Source organism: Gymnoscopelus microlampas (genome assembly GCF_963454915.1).
Source record: "Gymnoscopelus microlampas genome assembly, chromosome: 7".
NCBI classification, from domain to species: domain Eukaryota; kingdom Metazoa; phylum Chordata; class Actinopteri; order Myctophiformes; family Myctophidae; genus Gymnoscopelus; species Gymnoscopelus microlampas.
Window position 1 is genome coordinate 22,264,265 of NC_139944.1, and position 17,969 is coordinate 22,282,233.

The following is a 17,969-nucleotide window of genomic DNA, read 5'->3' on the forward strand; positions in this document are numbered from 1 at the left end:
AAAGCTAGAATGTGTGCAAATTTCTGTGCAAAGACATGTCACTATAGCTCCAAAATGAAATGGACAGTTCCCACTTCAGTAAACCTATTAATATAATTTACGTGACAAAACTTTTTGCATCTGAAACAAGTATATTGTTTGAACAGCTTTATTGTGTGCAGCACTACAGTCATAATGCATCAGTATCAGCAGATCAAATGGGAACTTTATGTGTTTCTGTGAACAAACACTCGAGCAAGGTTATTACAGTTTTTAATTTTTCATTGGTTTTCATTTTTATTTCGTTACGACTTTTTGTTTTTCATTTCAGTTTTTTAAATTTCAAATAGCCTTGAAGATTGCTATTTTTGTAGATCTTGCTAGTTTTGAAGATTTGACAAAGATTGAAACTATAATTCTCTATGATTTGTCTTAGTTTTAATAAGTTTTGTAAACACAATAACGTTTCAGATAGTTAGGGGTTCATTAAAATTCAAATGGCCGAAAAATACACGGACCGTTAGGGCACGATCATACCTAAGTTTAATTCTACCTATGAGGGTGGATTCTGCCAATGATTTTCAATGTTTTTTTTTTGCAGAAATTAAGCGACGGTGCCCTTATCTTGTTTTTGTAAAGCCTCTTTTTTATTATTATTTCAGTCAATTGAAATGTTTTTTTTTCTCTATTCTTGCCAAATATTTGTTATTTCGTTAGTTTTTGTTTAAATGGGCTATAATATTGCACTGGATGAGCAACTGAACAGGAGCACACGGGGGGGGGGGGGCGGCGAGGGATGATGATGACGCTGATGGGTGAAAGGGGAAAGTTCAGGGGTTCTGATGTTGTTGTCTTTGTGTAAAAGGAGTGGAGCTGATCTCACATCATCACTCTTTCCCTCTTCCTCCCCCGAGTCCTTTCTAAACTCTCCCCCTGGGTCTCTACCCTCCCGAACCTCTCCCCTCTCTACCCTCACAACCCCACCCTCCCCCCGGACACATCTCCACGCGCAAATAAGGTAAGATCCACGCGTCTTTTTGTCGCTGATCTTGACCGATCAAAAAGTAAGCCGAAGAAATCGCGCTCAACAGCTAACTGGCTAGCTTGTAGCATTGTTGCCAGATTTTGCGAGAGAAATAAGCAACCAGGCCTATGAAAACGAGCCCAAAAGAAGCTACGGCCTATGGCTCTGGCAACGGCTATTTGAAAATAGCCGATCTACAAGCTTACAATGCGTCGCAAAGCTTGTAGATCTGCTATTTTCTAAAGCTAAAAAAATAAATCAGTAATTTTGTAATAGACATTGAGACATTTGTGTCCCTGGCTCAAAATATTTTCAGATGGGGGGGGGGGGTCTGTGGACAAATACATATGCGTCCTTGCCAGGAAAATGTTTAAGAACCACTGGTTTAACAACATTAGGAAACGAGACCAAGAAACCCGCAACTACCAATATTTACAAACAACTTTACAGAAAAACAAGGTCGCTTATAGTAAGCGGACAAACATGGCAACACTGGCTAGTAGCTACCGTAGCTAACAGGCTTCATGTGAGCTCCTCCGCTAGGCCTTCATCACGACCAGCATGCAGCAGCGGGCGTGCGACATAATGTTTTGCTTTATTTATTGTTCACTTTATTGTGACTTTACTGGAGTTTTCCCCGACCACCATGTTGATATAAACATGTGCTGGAAGGAAGGCCCATGCCAAAACAGAGACTTATCCCAGCCATGGGGGATTGTTTGTACTGGCTAGTCATTCATAGTTAGGCTAGGTTGCTATCTAACTAGCAACTCACATGCTCGCCCCATTCATTTTGCCCAGCCAACACAAGCCAGTGAAGCCACATGCTAACCGGCTAGCACTAGCACAGTAGCACTTGTAACAAACGTCAGAAGTCCTCAAATCTCAAAATGCCTCTAACCCCTCATGAAACTTCCTTAGTATGTTATGCTGACTTAATTTCGCAGCAACTAGCTCCTGTTAAATGAGTAGTTCACCTTAAAGAAATACTTGAATTCATGGAGATCTTTTTGTTTTTGTCGCATTCCTAAGCCAATCATTTGGTGATCGTGTCACTCAGTAGGAGACTCTGAGTCAAATTATTGGCTCAGGAATGCGTCTAAAACTAACCCTTCATGCTGTATGTAATTGATAGAAAATAAGTGTTTTTTTGGGGTAAACTACTACTTAATTATCTAACTATAATATGAACTTGATTTTCATTTTAGGGGGGGGGGGGTTACTAATTAATTGTATGTGGTACAATAAATCCCCATTTCAATTGATCATGAATTGCTTCATGTAATAACTGTCATGCACGTTCATGTAGTTCGTTGAATACTTAAAGTGGTTTGAACAACATGGCCATATTTATTGTTTAAAATCAGCAGGCATCCTGTGTCTACTCTGTCCCATTGTGTCTTACTCTCAAGTCACCTTTTCATTTTGTCATACCTTCTTCCTTTTTTTATATTCGCTCATCAACCTCCCTCCATAGATCCATCTCGGTGACCAAAGACTCCAGCTCTGTTTGGACATCTACACTGCCATTCTATGACGGAAATGGACTCCGGTGTGATTGAAGGAGGACTCAATGTCACTCTTACCATCAGGCTGCTCATGCATGGCAAGGTGAGGTTGCCCATAAATGATCTATAACTTCATAGTTATGGAAATAAGATCACTGAGAGCGACTTGTCAAGGGTAGAGTTTTAATATGATGAATGAGAACCTTGAGTAGGGATTGGACGATATGAAAATTACATGTCGATACATGATTACTGTGGCAAAAAGAATTGCTACTAACAATAATATCGCGATAATCAAAATATGCTTTAAACTTAAAATGCCACTTTTGTTAACCACTTGAATCCCCAGCATCCATATTCTGGGGCGAAATAGAAGATCTACAACATCTACAACAACGCGGTCCGAGCTTGTAGATCTGCTATTTTTGGTTATCTGCTATATATTTGTGTAGAGTGAAGTAAGACCATACCAAATGCTCTCTTCACAGGTCAGTTTTATATCAAGTACAGAGGGTTTAAGTGGTAATGAATTTGCAGCCCAACAAAAGCTAATTTATCCTAGTGTATGACGGATGAAGATTTCACAATAAATTATAATCTCTGCGATACGATTATTGTCAGTGTTTTATTTATCACGATTATAACGATTAGATTCAAAGATGAATGATTTATTTGCATGTGGCTGGGTTGATATTTAGCACTGAGCCCACTGGCCAATACAAACTAATACGTGAGTGCGCTCCCGGTGCGCATTTCCGAACGCACCCTAGATAGACAGTGGTGTGTATTTTACAGGCCTCAGATGTGCCCACTTCCATAAGCCCGATTTATACTTTGTACTTATACTGTCATGGACCAAAAATAGCCAATTTATGCATCGCATCCGGCGGCATCCACGCAGCGTTGTGAGCTTATTGATCGGCTATTTTTGGTCTGTGACGCCGTTGTACGAAAGAGCATATATTAGGCTTCAGCCTTATATGGTTGTAATTTACATTAGTCACAATAATCGTATTGGGTCACATACAAACCACTGGTTGTCCAGCAGCTGCATATATTAACACAATAAACATTGATTATGGGATTTTCAGACAGTTTTTGGGCTGAAAGCCTAAAAACCTTAAGACTGATAACAGAAAGGGCATCTGCTCTTAATGAACAATGGGGAGATTTAAGTCTGTTAGTTGTTATTTTGAAATGCAGATGAATTCTTGAATCGCTTCTTAGATTTGGGGAGGTTTTGAACATAAAATGACCTAAAAAAGACGGTTTTCAACATTCACACTTTTCCATTACTTTATTTCAGGAAGTTGGAAGCATTATCGGCAAGGTGGGTTCTTCCAACTAAAATAATAAAAAAAAACATGAAATGTATATCTACAATTATATTTACTGTAAATAAAGCTGAAACTGACTTCATACTCTGCTTATAGAAAGGAGAATCTGTGAAGAAGATGAGAGAGGAGGTGAGACTTTATTACACTAGTAATATTCCAAGTGGTTAAATTGTAATTAATGGGATGTTAGGATAAATTTGTCTTGAATAACAGAACTCCACTGCTTATAGTCCTTTTGTATCCTCCCGAAGACACACATGAGGTATGCATATGTCATGTGTAAATGAAGGGGAAAATCAAGGAAATTGGTCCATAATGATGATGTTTCTGGTTTCAGAGTGGGGCTCGTATCAACATCTCTGAGGGTAACTGTCCTGAGAGGATCATTACCCTGGCAGGACCAACCACCGCCATCTTCAAAGCATTCTCCATGATCATTGAAAAGCTGGAAGAGGTAGGGACTACTTACTTCACCCCATTATAGATAAATAAATCATGGCTCATGTCTGAAGAAAACAAAATGGTAGAATTCTCTTCATGGTTGCTTTGAACCAGACAACAACGGAAATGGGCCCGATTCACTAAGCTGTTTTTTTTTTACGTAAAGGAATTTATGCAACTTCCCCTGTAACGAGTCTGATTCATTAATCTCTTTCTGTCGGTTAATTTTGCTCTTTCTCAAGTCCGCTCCGAGGCAGACTTTCATGGGACCAAAGCTTGCGTATGTCTTTGGAATGCTTTATTCTTCATGCAAAATCAATTAAAATAGTGCCAGACCTCAAATAAAATGGTTATGTGCCCAACATTTGTCAATATGTATAAAAAAAGATGTCAGTCATCTATTGCTTCTATGCATATTATAGACATGACATGATGCAAATGTAACCGCTTTTTATTTATTTTCGGTGAATTATTAGTTCCCTCGGCGTGTTTGCAATTTCTGCAAGTGTGGCTACAGTTTCGCCTATTGGGCTTCAAGTTTCATGCCAACTCCATTGTGCTATTAATTTATAATATTGACCACATCAGTGATCACATGAACGCAGTTTTACCTTGATGAGGATACAGTATCTTGCCGTGTGTCCATTACTCAATTTCCGATGTAGGACAGTGGAGGATATGTTCATCCAAAGGACAGAATCCCCTCAGTAATCAATACATTTAAGCTCTGATAAAAAAATATCGGATATCTGCATCATCTTTTTACCTCAGCAAAGGTGAGGGAGCAATTGTTCAGTAGAAAGGGCTTATATAATATCCTTGCAAACAAATGTTTTATCAGCCATTGGTCGTGAGGTTGAACTTTATCAATGTACTTCTTATTCTCATTTCACGCTATTACTTATAACCTGCAGTGGATCCATCGCGTGAGGGACTCGCTTGCCAAAATAAGCTGATCTACAAGTTGTCAAGGCGGTGCGTACCGACGCGTTGGCTTGTAGATCTGCCCATTTTGAAGCGTGATGACGTTAATGGTCTCACGTTGGAGTTCCGGGTTGCCTTTTATGGTGTTAAATGGGGTATGGATGATCTACACCCCATTTACCCCCGCTCATAACTGTCGGGCTAAAATGAGCTACAGCCGCGGTACACACAGATGAAGTCAGTACACAGCGGTTGGTGAATCACACGCAATTATGCACCCTTTTATGCACTATTTACGACCAGCTTAGTGAATCGGGCCCAATACAACTTAAAGGTCTATTTGTTTGAGGGTGGTGAACGGGTGCACTTGGGCCGACAATTACTCGGCGCACTGTTTCCTTCCAGTTCCATGCAGGCACTAACAAAATCTTCAGTCAGTGCTGAGATTCCTCAGTATGGTGAGCCATGGGTGTGATGCTCGTCATGTGTGAGTGTCAGCAATATTCCACTGACAGTGAGCAAGTTTGACTAATGCTGGCCATATCTGACCAGCAGATGATCATTCACTGGGTATTCATTCATTGGTGCTTGAGGTTATCCAACCTAGGGCCTGTGTGGTATGAGCTGAAGGCATGGGCGAATGCAGCCATGCCTGAGATTGGATACTTATACATACTCATAACCTTATTCATCCAGACAAAATATCAATTGAACAACAGTTAATTGAATAAATATACTAACGTGACTGTCAATAAGCTACTGCCCCAGCGAGCAAAAAGGTAGTCTTGCAGGGATTCCTAAAAGTTTGGAGAGGGAGTTGTTGCTGAAAAGCCATTGAAGGTTGCTGTTGTCCGCACTGTGTTTTGGTTCCTTTACACCTGGATAGTGTCTCCTCAGCTGTGAATTTGAACAAAACCATCCATGGCGACATTATTTAGTGTCCACGTTTGTCCTTCAGCAGCGAGGTTGCTTGCAGTAACCGTTCAGTACGCAGTGGCACTTTCACTTATAAGCCTGCACTGATTGGTCTGCTGACTTATTTCCTAGAGCCGACTGATACCAACATTTTTGGTCCTATGCTGCTCCCGATTCTGGAGAGCCCTAGACAACCGAAAAACTTTTGATTAGCTTCTATTTATTACATTTATTTTATTTTAACGCTTAAGCCCTATTCCAAAAATAGAAGAGGTTATAGATCTGTTCCCCCAGGGCTGATATGACAGCTGACCAATCAGTGCAAGCTTCACCCTCTTTATCCTTTTATAATCCCCTTACCCAGCGCAAATGAAGGCAAAATATAACTTTCATTGATAATACTATAAGTTCCTCTTCCCCTTTATTTGGAGATCACAAAGACTAGCGCGAAACTGAAAATAAAATGTTGATATAAAATGCAATAAGAGCCTGTGTTCTTGTGGTGGTTCTTTCTTTTGGCCATGTTGGCATTAACTTTATAATGTTTTTGTCCTAATCTTTTTTTTTTTAATTACTCAAGTTTTTTTTTTGGCAGATAGTATTGCAAAATAATTAGAAAAGGGATGAGATTTTACACAATCCAGCCAAGCGAGAACACTGTAAAAGTATGTACTTTTCTCTGTCACCATCTTTTCCCCCAGGATATTAGCAGCTCAATGACAAACAGCACAGCTACCAGTAAGCCACCAGTGACGCTGCGCATTGTGGTTCCTGCAAGTCAGTGTGGGTCCCTAATCGGGAAAGGTGGCTGCAAAATCAAGGAAATTCGAGAGGTATACTAAATGTCTTTCATTTATTTAGGATGATGCACTTAACCTTACAATATTTACCATGTAAGTCCTATTTTACACTTCATCATATGGTGGTGCCGAAAATATCCGATCTACAAGCTCACAAATGCGACATGCTGTGAGCTTGTTGATCAGCTATTGTGAAAGACTTGGCCTATAATTACATGAGCAAAATGGGGATGGTTGAAGGTAGTTAAAAGGACAACCTACGTAGTTGTCCTAATTTTGAATCATCATCATCAGTGTTTACTCTTGACTTACTACTACCTATGGAATTGGGGCACATAATTAGGGCCTTGTAGTACCCTCACTCGTCTCTTTTTGTGTGCTAAAGTCAACAGGTGCTCAGGTACAAGTAGCAGGTGACATGCTTCCTAATTCCACGGAGCGTGCCATCACCATTGCCGGGACTCCTCAGTCCATCATAGAGTGCGTGAAGCAGATCTGTGTGGTCATGCTTGAGGTACGTGAACTACAATAATTTCAATGGACTGGAGTGTTCAGGTGGCGCAGGGGTACATTTCCTGTCTTCCACCATGGAGACTAGGGATTTGAATCCTTTGCAGTGCCTCAGGCTTGGCCGGGCATCCATACGAACACAATTGGCCACAGGGAAGCTGGGCGGGAAGGGTGTTCTTTGTCGCTGCATCAGCGACTCCCAACAGGTTGGTCAAGGGCGTTAGGGTATTGAGCTGGGATAGGATGTTTCTCCACATGCACTACGTCCTCCTGGTGAGGCTCCTCACTGGCAGGTAAAAAGAAATGGTAGGTGATTCCATGTGAATGGGAGGAGGCACGTGGTTACAATACCGTCCATCACTGGGACCAAGCAGTAGGAGTCAGCGATAAGACTATTAAAGTTTCTAGGGATATTGGGAATAAACATAACGACTAAATTGGGGAGAACAAAGGGGAAACAATGTTACTATATCCTACTTACTATCAAGTTATTGCCACTGATTTTCAAGCATTGCATTGTTTTAGTTTAATATATGCCATGTTAAATATGTTACTTCTAAGTATCATTTGTGAATTTGTGAATGTTTTTTGATGCCTAAAAAGTAGGACCTTCCTATTGCAGTACTTTGTGGAGACATCTGTTCCTTGTAATGTGACCATGTGCCCATCTGTTCTCCTATGTTGTACAGTCTCCCCCTAAGGGCGTCACCATCCCCTACCGACCCAAACCTTCAGGATCTCCCGTCATCTTCGCAGGCGGACAGGTACAGACCTTAGAGAATACTGATGCTCTGCACAGTAAAATCCTCAATGTTGATTTATCTCTGAGTGTACAAATGACAATAAATGGACCCTTATGGGTCCATTTGTTTCCATCATCAACATGAACAAAATGTATGAGGCCTTAAGATGTTTCAGCATGGACTTAACACTTTGAATGAAAAAGTGTCTGATATATATTGTCCTTGGATTTGACTGCACAAGACCCTAACTGTCAGATGTTGGCTAGTATTCATTTTAGATGCTCCCAATGCAACTTGTGTGAACAACAATAGCTATAATGACTTCTTTGTTTGAATCTCCAGATTTTGGGTTTATGTTTCAAGTCAGAATCTAGGCGACCGACTTCCCACCCTCCATTATTCGCCCCAAATTGACATTCTAAAGAGAAGAGATGTTTTCTAGTACTGTTAAGGATAACGCAACTCTGTTATCTTACTAAACTTCCTTTTATTCTTTTTTTTTGGGGGGGGGGGGTCCTTTCTACTGGTTTTCCTTAGTTTGGCTTCTCTCTTCTGATAATGTGGAGACTTTGGACAAAACCCTATTATTCAATGGGTGTTTTTCTGCATTCTCACACAAGTTTGGATGTGTTGATCAAGAGACGTAAATTAGAAGTTTAGTTTCCCAGTAAAAAGTGAATTAACAGTAAAGTCAGTCATGAGGCCCATGAAAGTTTTTGTTTCCATTTGTTTCAGGCGTATGCCGTACAAGGACAGCACGCGATTCCACAGCCAGATGTAAGTGTGGTAGCCATCTCTACATGGGCCTTCCTGAATCACCAGTCTTCCATTTTCAGACAGTACTCACAAAGGATTTCAGACTCTTTCATGTTTTCCACATGTTATGTTTCAACTCTACATACTGAGCCACCTAAGTGATGCTCAGTGTCTGTTTTCATCCATACACACGGTTGGTTATTGTGGTCAAATAGTTAAATCTTTGTTTTATCAGACAGACCAGAGGATATTGCTTTTCATTGTCTGAGATGGTGGTAGGAAAAGTACTCAAATGTTTTACTTAATTAAAAGTAGCAAATGCCACAATTTATTTGAGTTATCTCGACCTCAAGGCTTGATTTTCACTCTTGACATACGCCATCAACATACAGAATGTAGAGTGTTGTGACAAATGTTTTGAATACTCCTGTGAATGGAATATTACATTTTTTAGCAAATTAACAAAATGCTTTTTTGTTTTGTCATTATGGTGTAATGTGTGTAGCTTGAGGGGAAAAAAGCAACTAATTTTAAGATGAGTCTGAAACATACAATGTGGAAAACCTGAAAGGGTCGGAAGACTTGATGTATCCACTGTAAATATTTGAACCCTTTAGCAGCTATAGTGGTACTTATTTATCTTGTTTTATATTTCCTACGTTCTGGCCAACAATGTAATGTCTCAAAACAATTTAGTTAGTTCCTTGCTTGTTAGACAGTTGGAGAAAGCACTGATATTTGATTGTCCAGACTCTCTACCCTGCCACATAACGATCTGTTTCCGTCGCTTCCGTCGTTACCCTTTCTCGCCTTTTTTGGGGGTTCTGTTTGTGTGACATTCAGTAGTGCATCGTAGATGAACACAGCATTCTGTTTTGCTCTGTTAACGCTTCAGTGTTATGTTTCCTGTTCTTTCCCCATGTTTTCACGTAATGTTTTTCTCTTTTTTTTAAACGAGCAGTAGACTTTCCTCCATCAGCATTGGAAGTGATAGGTTTTAGCACTACCTACCATTATGTGTGATAGCATCAGGATCAGGTATTATCACCCAGAATGTAAACCATACCATGAGGGTTTATATTGTGCAAATTTGATCTATGGCCCATAAGCAGGGTGTGATTTGTTACTGTATGTAGGGGATGGTGTTTTCTCTTTTTGTTTTGATGAAATACCCTCTAATCCCCTCCTCAAATCACCCCCTGCCTATGGCTTGTTGACTGCAATAGAGTGATGGTAAGATTAAAGTTGAGACTGACCATTTCAGTTATGTTGTGGGCCTTCTATCGATGTTGGGTAGGAGGTCTTCTGCATACCAGCCTACCTTGTGCTATGTGGCTCCGGCCTGAGCCAGAAGACTTCAAGACAGCGTAACAAATGGAAGCAACCTGCACATTCGACGAATACCTCTCTGGTACCCAACATGGAGAACACGGCAATGTTGCACCTTTCAGATAGGATGAGAGTACAGAACTTCAAATCATTGTGTGATTTGTTTGAAAAGCTGTGTTTATTATACACTGATCTGTACTCACTGCAGTTCTTGTTCCCGTCTTTCCTCTTCCTTTGTTTTTTCCTCCATTTCTCCTCCTCCCCGCCCCACCCCCTCTCTCGCTCTCACAGTCTTCCTCTGCTGCTATCTCTCCACAGCTTACCAAGCTTCACCAGCTGGCTATGCAGCAGAGCCCCTTCCCCATTGCAGCCAGTAACCAGGGATTCACTGGTACGCACCAGAGTGGGTGGGCTGGTTAAGCCCAATTGATACTTTTGTCATACGCCGAAAATAGCCAATCTACAAGCTCACACCCCATCACATCTGGATTGCAATGCGAGCTTGTAGATCAGCTATTTTCAGCACGCTGACACCATAGTAAGACAGAGCATACATTTTGCATTATTGTGACATTTTGTCAATGAATAGCTAATTTTAGACGCCTCCTTGCCACCCCTATTTATAGATTCTACAGAATTAAGTGATGCATAAGTCATAGCCTGAATCACAGATGAGACTTCTTTGGTCGGTCTGGCTTGCTTTTTTACATTTGTCTACATCTCTATCAGGGATGGACGCCTCTGCCCAAACCAGTTCCCATGAGATGACCATTCCAAATGATGTAAGTATTTCAAAGTGTACACCATTTTAGGACTGGTCAGTTTACCTTACAGATTAACTCGGGCTCACTCACCTAAATCACAATGTTGGCACACTTGATTTCCAGTTGTTGGCATCGAACATGTTTTCGTAGGTAGCGGGAAGATTAATGGAAATATGTTTATGTTGATGGTCGCTTTGAACGTGGCAAAAATACTGATTAAAGGGAAAACCAACTTGAACATAAATCCCATTCTGATGCGGTGATCCTAATGTCTTGGGTGTATTTCTACCGCAAAACGGGAAGTGTGCGCACGTGATGTCACAGGCCAAATATCTTAGATTAGATCGCAAATGTCTTAGAGTTTACAGTACATGTATGTTATAGGGTTAATTTGAGCATACGACTTCGAAGTTCGCAGATATATTCATGAGGTTGATTCGTTATGCATTATTAACATGCCCATTATGCACCTCAGTGCTTAACAATGCTCATCTCTTCGCTCTAGTTGATTGGCTGCATCATCGGCCGTCAGGGGGCCAAGATCAATGAGATAAGGCAGATGTCCGGCGCCCAGATCAAGATCGCCAATCCGGTGGACGGATCTTCAGATCGCCAGGTCACCATCACCGGCTCCCCTGCCAGCATCAGCCTGGCCGAGTACCTCATCAATGCCAGGTGAGATGTTGGGAGAGTATTGTCTTACACAAGGTGCTTTATTCATTTACAGACTTCACCAGCCCTAAACCACAATTGTTTGGTATTTATTTATTCCCCAAAATTTGGACATTTTCATCTGGCTGGCCTGGGCCACGTGGCGTTCTGCTTGGCTGTCCCTTTTTCCCCCTCATCTCTCCCAGACTCCCTACCTCATCAGACATGCCTTCCTGACTGTAGAACTCTGTAGTGAAGTTAAATAAAACCGCTACCTAATTGGTTAAATCAGTGGTTCGCTGACATTTTCATGTCAAGGACCCCAAATTAATATGTACTTGTATGCAGACCCCCAACTTGGTTTATTGGGTTTCCAGTTTTATGAAGGCCATTTCTTTAGTTTCTAGTTTAGACCATTTCCACATCAGACATTTTGACAGTTACACACATGTAATGACATTAATTGAGTGTGCTTCATTAGTGTGTCTGGTGCCACCATGAACAGCTCACCTACAGTTAACTTCATTCTGGCACACACAAACACCTAACTGAAACACACCCACAATAAATTATATTAAGCTATGTTTACCCATCAAAATGTCTGCTGTGAAAAGGGTCCATTTACTCCTACAAATTGACCATAGTGGCCATTTTGCTCATATATATATATATATATATATATATATATATATATATATATATATATATATATATATATATATATATATATATATATATATATATAGAACAATACATCACATTTAAAAAATCTTCATACAACTATGCTTAGTTATCCTTTCAATGCTATGTGTCTATCAGACATATTCCCTTTCTTGTTGCCTTGCATGCCTTACTCATCATATTTATTGTTTAGGTAGGTGCCTTTGTTGCCCAGTGGCCGCATGCTGCGGACAGCAACCTTTTGCATTCTGTGTTAACCACTTAAACCCTATATGCTGAGTTTTATGTCTAATCGCAAAAATAGACAATCTGAGAATAGGGACAGACGCTAGGGTTCATTTGGTTAAACACTGGAAGAATGTGGACCATTCACCTAGGTCTCAATATGGTCCGTTTGGACTAGCGATGGCCAAATGGAGACATTTTATTAACTGGTTGCCGTTAAGCCTTACCGATAAATTAATCATTAACCGTTAAGGAAATGTGTTATTTGCTATTAAGTGCTATTTACCAATTAAAAAAAGAAAAAGACACAGGTTTTTTCCCCCCATAATATAATGCGCTATTTACACATAAAAAAATATATACCTTGCATGCACGGGTGCTGTGGTTAAAGTGCCTGACTAGTCGACCTTCTGCAGCGATAGCCCGATGCAAAAACAGGCTAAATCAATCGTTGATTGCCAATTGCAGTGTATGTCCAAACACGGAACTGAGGCGCAGTTCACCCGTTCGGGGCGATTAGCAGCGTTGTCGTGAACACATGCAGACAGTTTCCCAGTAAGCAAGCCTCCACCGCATCATTTAGTTTAGCTGCCAGGTTGTCTGCTGTGTGTCTGTCGGGCATACTCTGTGTCAATACGACGGCTGATTTCACATTCCACTCCTCGTCCTCTACATTTTGTGTTTACTAGTGTTAGTGTAGTGGAAGTCACGTGTGGTTGCTGGTGTAGACTTGGCCCTTCAAAATAAAATGTTTTGATTTTATTTATTTTTATAACTGTTTGCCATTAGCCGGTTGCCAATTTCTTAACGGGTAACGGTTGGCCATCCCTAGTTTGGACTGTAACCATACCCCAAACCGTAACTCCTAATCCCACCCCTACAGCAAACCCTAATCTTAAGCATAACCTTGAACTGTGCCTAACCTTAATCTAGAACTGCATATTGAGTTGACATGGTCCTCTTTCCATCTGCAAATGGTCTGCCTTCCTTCGACATCAACATGATACACAAAAGAATGCCTTGCGTGTCAGCATGTGAACGCTAAAGATATCTTCCCAATCGCAAGTGGCAAAATTTGATGCATAGAGATGAGAACACGTTGCCTCTTGACACACACGTGTGCACACACACACGCACACGTGTGCGCGCACACACACGCACACGCACACGCTGATCCATTGCTACAAATGTACTTTTTGTTTATTTGGGTCCGTTTTAACTGCCTTTGTTCCCAGTTGCAAGTCTTAACTCCTATTATCCTCCTTTTATTTTGTGTTGTCCTAATCACATCCCTGAGTGGTTGCGTACTCCTCCTCACCCTGTCCCCCCCTAAATCCACACCCCACCCCACCGCCCCACTCACCAACCTACCCTGTAACCCATCCCGACTGTGTGTCCCTCTCTCCTTGTCTCTCTCTCTTTCTACAGTGTAGAGTCCTCTAAACCTCCTCCCTCCTCCTCCTCCTTGAACCCCGAACAGACCAGCCTGTGCCCTCTCTCCACTACTACTACTACTACTAGCACCACCTCCTCTTCCTCCGCTGCTACACCTTCCTCCTCCTCCTCCTCCTCCTGTGTGGTGCCCCCCTCAGCCTCCATCCCTCTGTCCTTGTTGGCTCCAGGGCCGCCTCCTCCACCTCCTCCCTCCTCCTCCTCCTCCTGCTCTAACTCCTCCTCCACTGAATCCCCGCTCCCCAGCTCCTCTCCCGCCTGTGTCTCCAGTCTTCTCAGTCTCAAGCCCCTCCCCCTCCTGGCCCTCCATGTTGTCAGCGCCGGGGCCAGTAACCCCGCCCACTCCCTGGCCCCCGAGCCAAAAATAGTCCCAGAGCTGACGTCCAAGTCTAAAAGACGAAGGCTCTCCCCTTACTAGTGGTGGGAAACGTAAAGTCATCTACTAAAAAGTACTGACAATAGCCCCTCGTTGTCTTGTACCTGCACTTGCTTTTGTATCTGGCTGTGCCATGCTTCGTTTAGTGCGCGTACACACACACGGTTGCATCGCCAGAGATACATGGCTGCTGCCATATTTATAGGGGTAAATAACCTGTCGCTTGGTTTGTCCTGTCTCTTCCTAAAGGACTGCATTATGAGTCCATTGTGTTTTTAAGGGACTACTAATACTTCAATAAGCATGGACACAGGTATATTTTATTTGACTAAATTGACTAGTAATTGCTTTTGCTCTTTCTCTTCGTGTACGTTCGGCTCAGGTAGCGCCTCTCACTTTAAGATGTCAAGCTGTATTCAGTTTATGGAATTGGGTTTACACACTTCGATAACCAATTTCCAAGTGAATATTGTCAGCTGTTAAAATGAAATCGTCAGCCTTCGGTCTGTTTATACACACACACACACACACACACACACACACACACACACACACACACACACACACACACACACACACACACACACACACGTACCTGTATATACACAAGTTTTGCCCAAGCGAGGATGACTGCAACTACAAATCTATGTATTCTGCCCTCAGGTATTATACCAAATTACCCTTAGATGATATACCTGCAAAAATAATAAAAGATCAGAAGGCAAAAAGGGACCTCTTGTATTAGCCTGATTTATACATATGTGCGCACCGGTGTCGTGCACCGAAAATAGCCGATCTACATGTCATGCTCATAGATCATCTGTTTTTGGTGTGTGTCACCCGTATGCAACTACGTTCAACTCAGGCTTTAATCCTCTCATTCACAAATTTGCTCCTGTCTTTGTCTACACCAGGCACTCTTTTAGTTGAGCTTGCACTGTTCCCCTGCACCCCCACTAACCTGAGACATCAGTTTGAGGGCTGCACAACTCTTTAAGTTGACTAAAAGGTTCTAATTGAAAGCAGAGAAACATCCCAGGAGCTTTTCAAAAAGAAGCATTAGATGTACTGTCATTTAATCTAAATTGTCTCTTTATCTGTGTAATGTATTATTTTATTGTTTACATATTTGATGCTGAAATAATTCTGATGTAAAGAAAGGGATAATATTGTCTTGATTGCATGGCTTATTCTTTCCCTGGTTTCTCGATGTGTCTCTCTCTCCAGGCTTTCCTCTGAGGCTACAGGACTGACGGCCAACTGAAATGACACTGCGTCTGCACTAAAGCCTAGTTTATACTTTGTTGTGTGACAGTGTCCTTCGCTGAAAATAACATATTTTCGTGGAGACACTGTCTTACGACAAAGTAAAAACTAGCTCACTTTTATACCATCGGCTCCCATAAACAGTCAATGCAACAATCCAACATAAAAGTTTATATATAAGTATATATATATATATATATATATATATATATATATATATATACACACGCGCCTCTTCCTCGGTTGAAACCATGTCAACTGCCATTGATTTGATCTGCTGCATTTATTTATTTTATTTGGGGTTTTTTATTTTTAGTTAAAAAAAAGAAAGAAGACAACCATTTGGTTTTTAATTCCCTTCGAGTCCAGTTGGAAGTTTTTAATGATTTTGTTTTCTTTTTTGTCGTTGGATGGAACTCTCTCTTCACCCTGTCTTTCGTTGCCATCATGATGAGTAGAGGTGGAAAACTTTGAATAGGCATAAATTATAGGTTCAGTTCTGTACAGTCAGCTTTTTTTTTTCTTTAAAAAGGAAAAGACAAAAAAATGAAAAATTAAAAATGTATCAAAAATAAGAATAGAGTGACTGTTTTATTGTTATTCCTCTACCCCACCCCCTCCCAGGTTAATTTATCCCTTCAATGACGACAGTCACCTTGTTTCACACACCCCTCCTCTCCAATCACCCCTTCATTTCAGTGCTTATAATATGGACAACACATTTGTCACTGGTGGGGAGTGGGGGTGTATGTCACTGATATTGACGTATGATGACAAATGGATCCAACTCTGAGATATTTGAATTCCTTTTAAATGATTTAAATTGAGTCATACACAGTAAAAAAAAATCCATGGTGTTAATGTAACTAGCTAAATGATTGATACTTAGGAACTAAATGGATTTTTGTGTACAAATGGAACCACTTCAACCCCAGCATCCATATTCCCGATGGAGCAGTCGCAAAAAAATAGCCCATCTACAACGACTGAGCTTGTAGATTGGCTATTTTTGTCAAAAAGATTTGGTGTAGGTCGAAAAAAGAGCACCAAGTATAGTGTAACTCAGGTCTAGGGGGTTTAAGTGGTTAACAGGATTTACTGTGTATAACAAATGCCCCCTCCCTCTATCACTTTGTCATTCCTTATTTTCCACCACCTATGTTTGCCCCGTGATCATTTGTTGAGACTTTTGCCAGGGAGGGGAGGACTTTGGGGTTGGGTTTGGCTCTAGGGGTAGAAATTAGAGAGGACTCTTCGCACCTTTTTGTAAAGACTGATATATACTACTTAAAAAAAATAAAGTTGGAATATTGTTTAAAATGGAGGAAATATTTTTTTTTACTACCAAAGGGGAACAACTCCTGAACATCGACTGGTCTGTCTATAAATGTGTTGATGCTGAGAACTGAATTATTAAGCTCTGAAAACTAGACAAAGAGAGGGTCATGACTTAAACACTAGTTTCCTGCTCTTTGCTTTGCTCTAGTCAAGATTTTATTTTTATTATTTGCAGGAAAACAAAATGCACGTTTTTGAGACTGTAGACCTGGGTGCCACAACATTGTTTAAAAAAAGAAATACAGAAATAAAGATGTGAAATACTCAAACTACAATTCGCCTGAGAATTCTCTTTAAGTTGCCAAAGAATAAACTGAAAAGCACATTTCTGGATTTTGAAAGATTTTATTTGTTTCATTTTGTTTTAAATTTTCTTAAATATATATATTGTACACAGTTACAATACATAATGCCATATACTGTATATATAAAAAAAAGAATTCAGTTTAAAGGAGGTGTCTTTTAAATCTGCTTAATGGGTAACATACAAGTGCCTCCACAGTTTGGACACTAGAGGGCAGTAGTCTTGCTTTTTGGCAACATTTCATAATCTTGATACAGGAGGATTTCTATTGGGGCTGTGACAGATGCAGACAGCAGACTTGAATGCTGTTTGAAATTAAGACTCATCTGAAAATGAACACCAAAGCATTATAAAATACAGAAGCTGCCATTTTTAGCTTATTGAGTTTGACCTGCTGAGTCATTCGATAGAATTCTCTCTAGAATAGCTGAGCCTTCTGCAACAAGGAAACCTGTCAAGGGACATGGACACAATGCAATATAAGCTCTTCAGAATCAATTCAAAATTCACTTGTAATATGGTAAAAGGACATTGTTTAATAATACCAAAACCTTTCTATCACATTTTATTGTAAGTGTTCTTCCAATACTTTCCCATTGGATAATTGAATGTATAATGTGTTCTAGGGGTTCGATTTGCTAGGGGG

General features: G+C 40.7%; 1 protein-coding gene across 3 annotated transcripts; it reads left to right on the forward strand.

The window, feature by feature from the left end:
• The first annotated feature begins 821 nt into the window (after positions 1–821).
• On the forward strand, positions 822–17,344 carry LOC311048196 (poly(rC)-binding protein 2-like). 3 transcript variants are annotated; one of them, XM_084061296.1, is made up of 13 exons: positions 822–997; positions 2,481–2,614; positions 3,818–3,841; positions 3,945–3,977; positions 4,186–4,302; positions 6,830–6,961; positions 7,314–7,442; positions 8,128–8,202; positions 8,917–8,958; positions 10,558–10,657; positions 10,996–11,048; positions 11,536–11,705; positions 15,643–17,344. In XM_084061296.1, the coding sequence occupies exons 2-13, from the start codon at positions 2,537–2,539 to the stop codon at positions 15,677–15,679; spliced, it is 990 nt and encodes a 329-aa protein (XP_083917422.1). In that variant the 5' UTR covers positions 822–997; positions 2,481–2,536; the 3' UTR covers positions 15,680–17,344. The 3 variants fall into 3 exon arrangements, with proteins under 3 accessions (XP_083917422.1, XP_083917423.1, XP_083917424.1); XM_084061297.1 differs by having other exon boundaries at positions 10,585–10,657; XM_084061298.1 differs by lacking the exon at positions 15,643–17,344 and adding an exon at positions 14,016–15,608 and having other exon boundaries at positions 10,585–10,657.
• Positions 17,345–17,969: the final 625 nt, after the last annotated feature.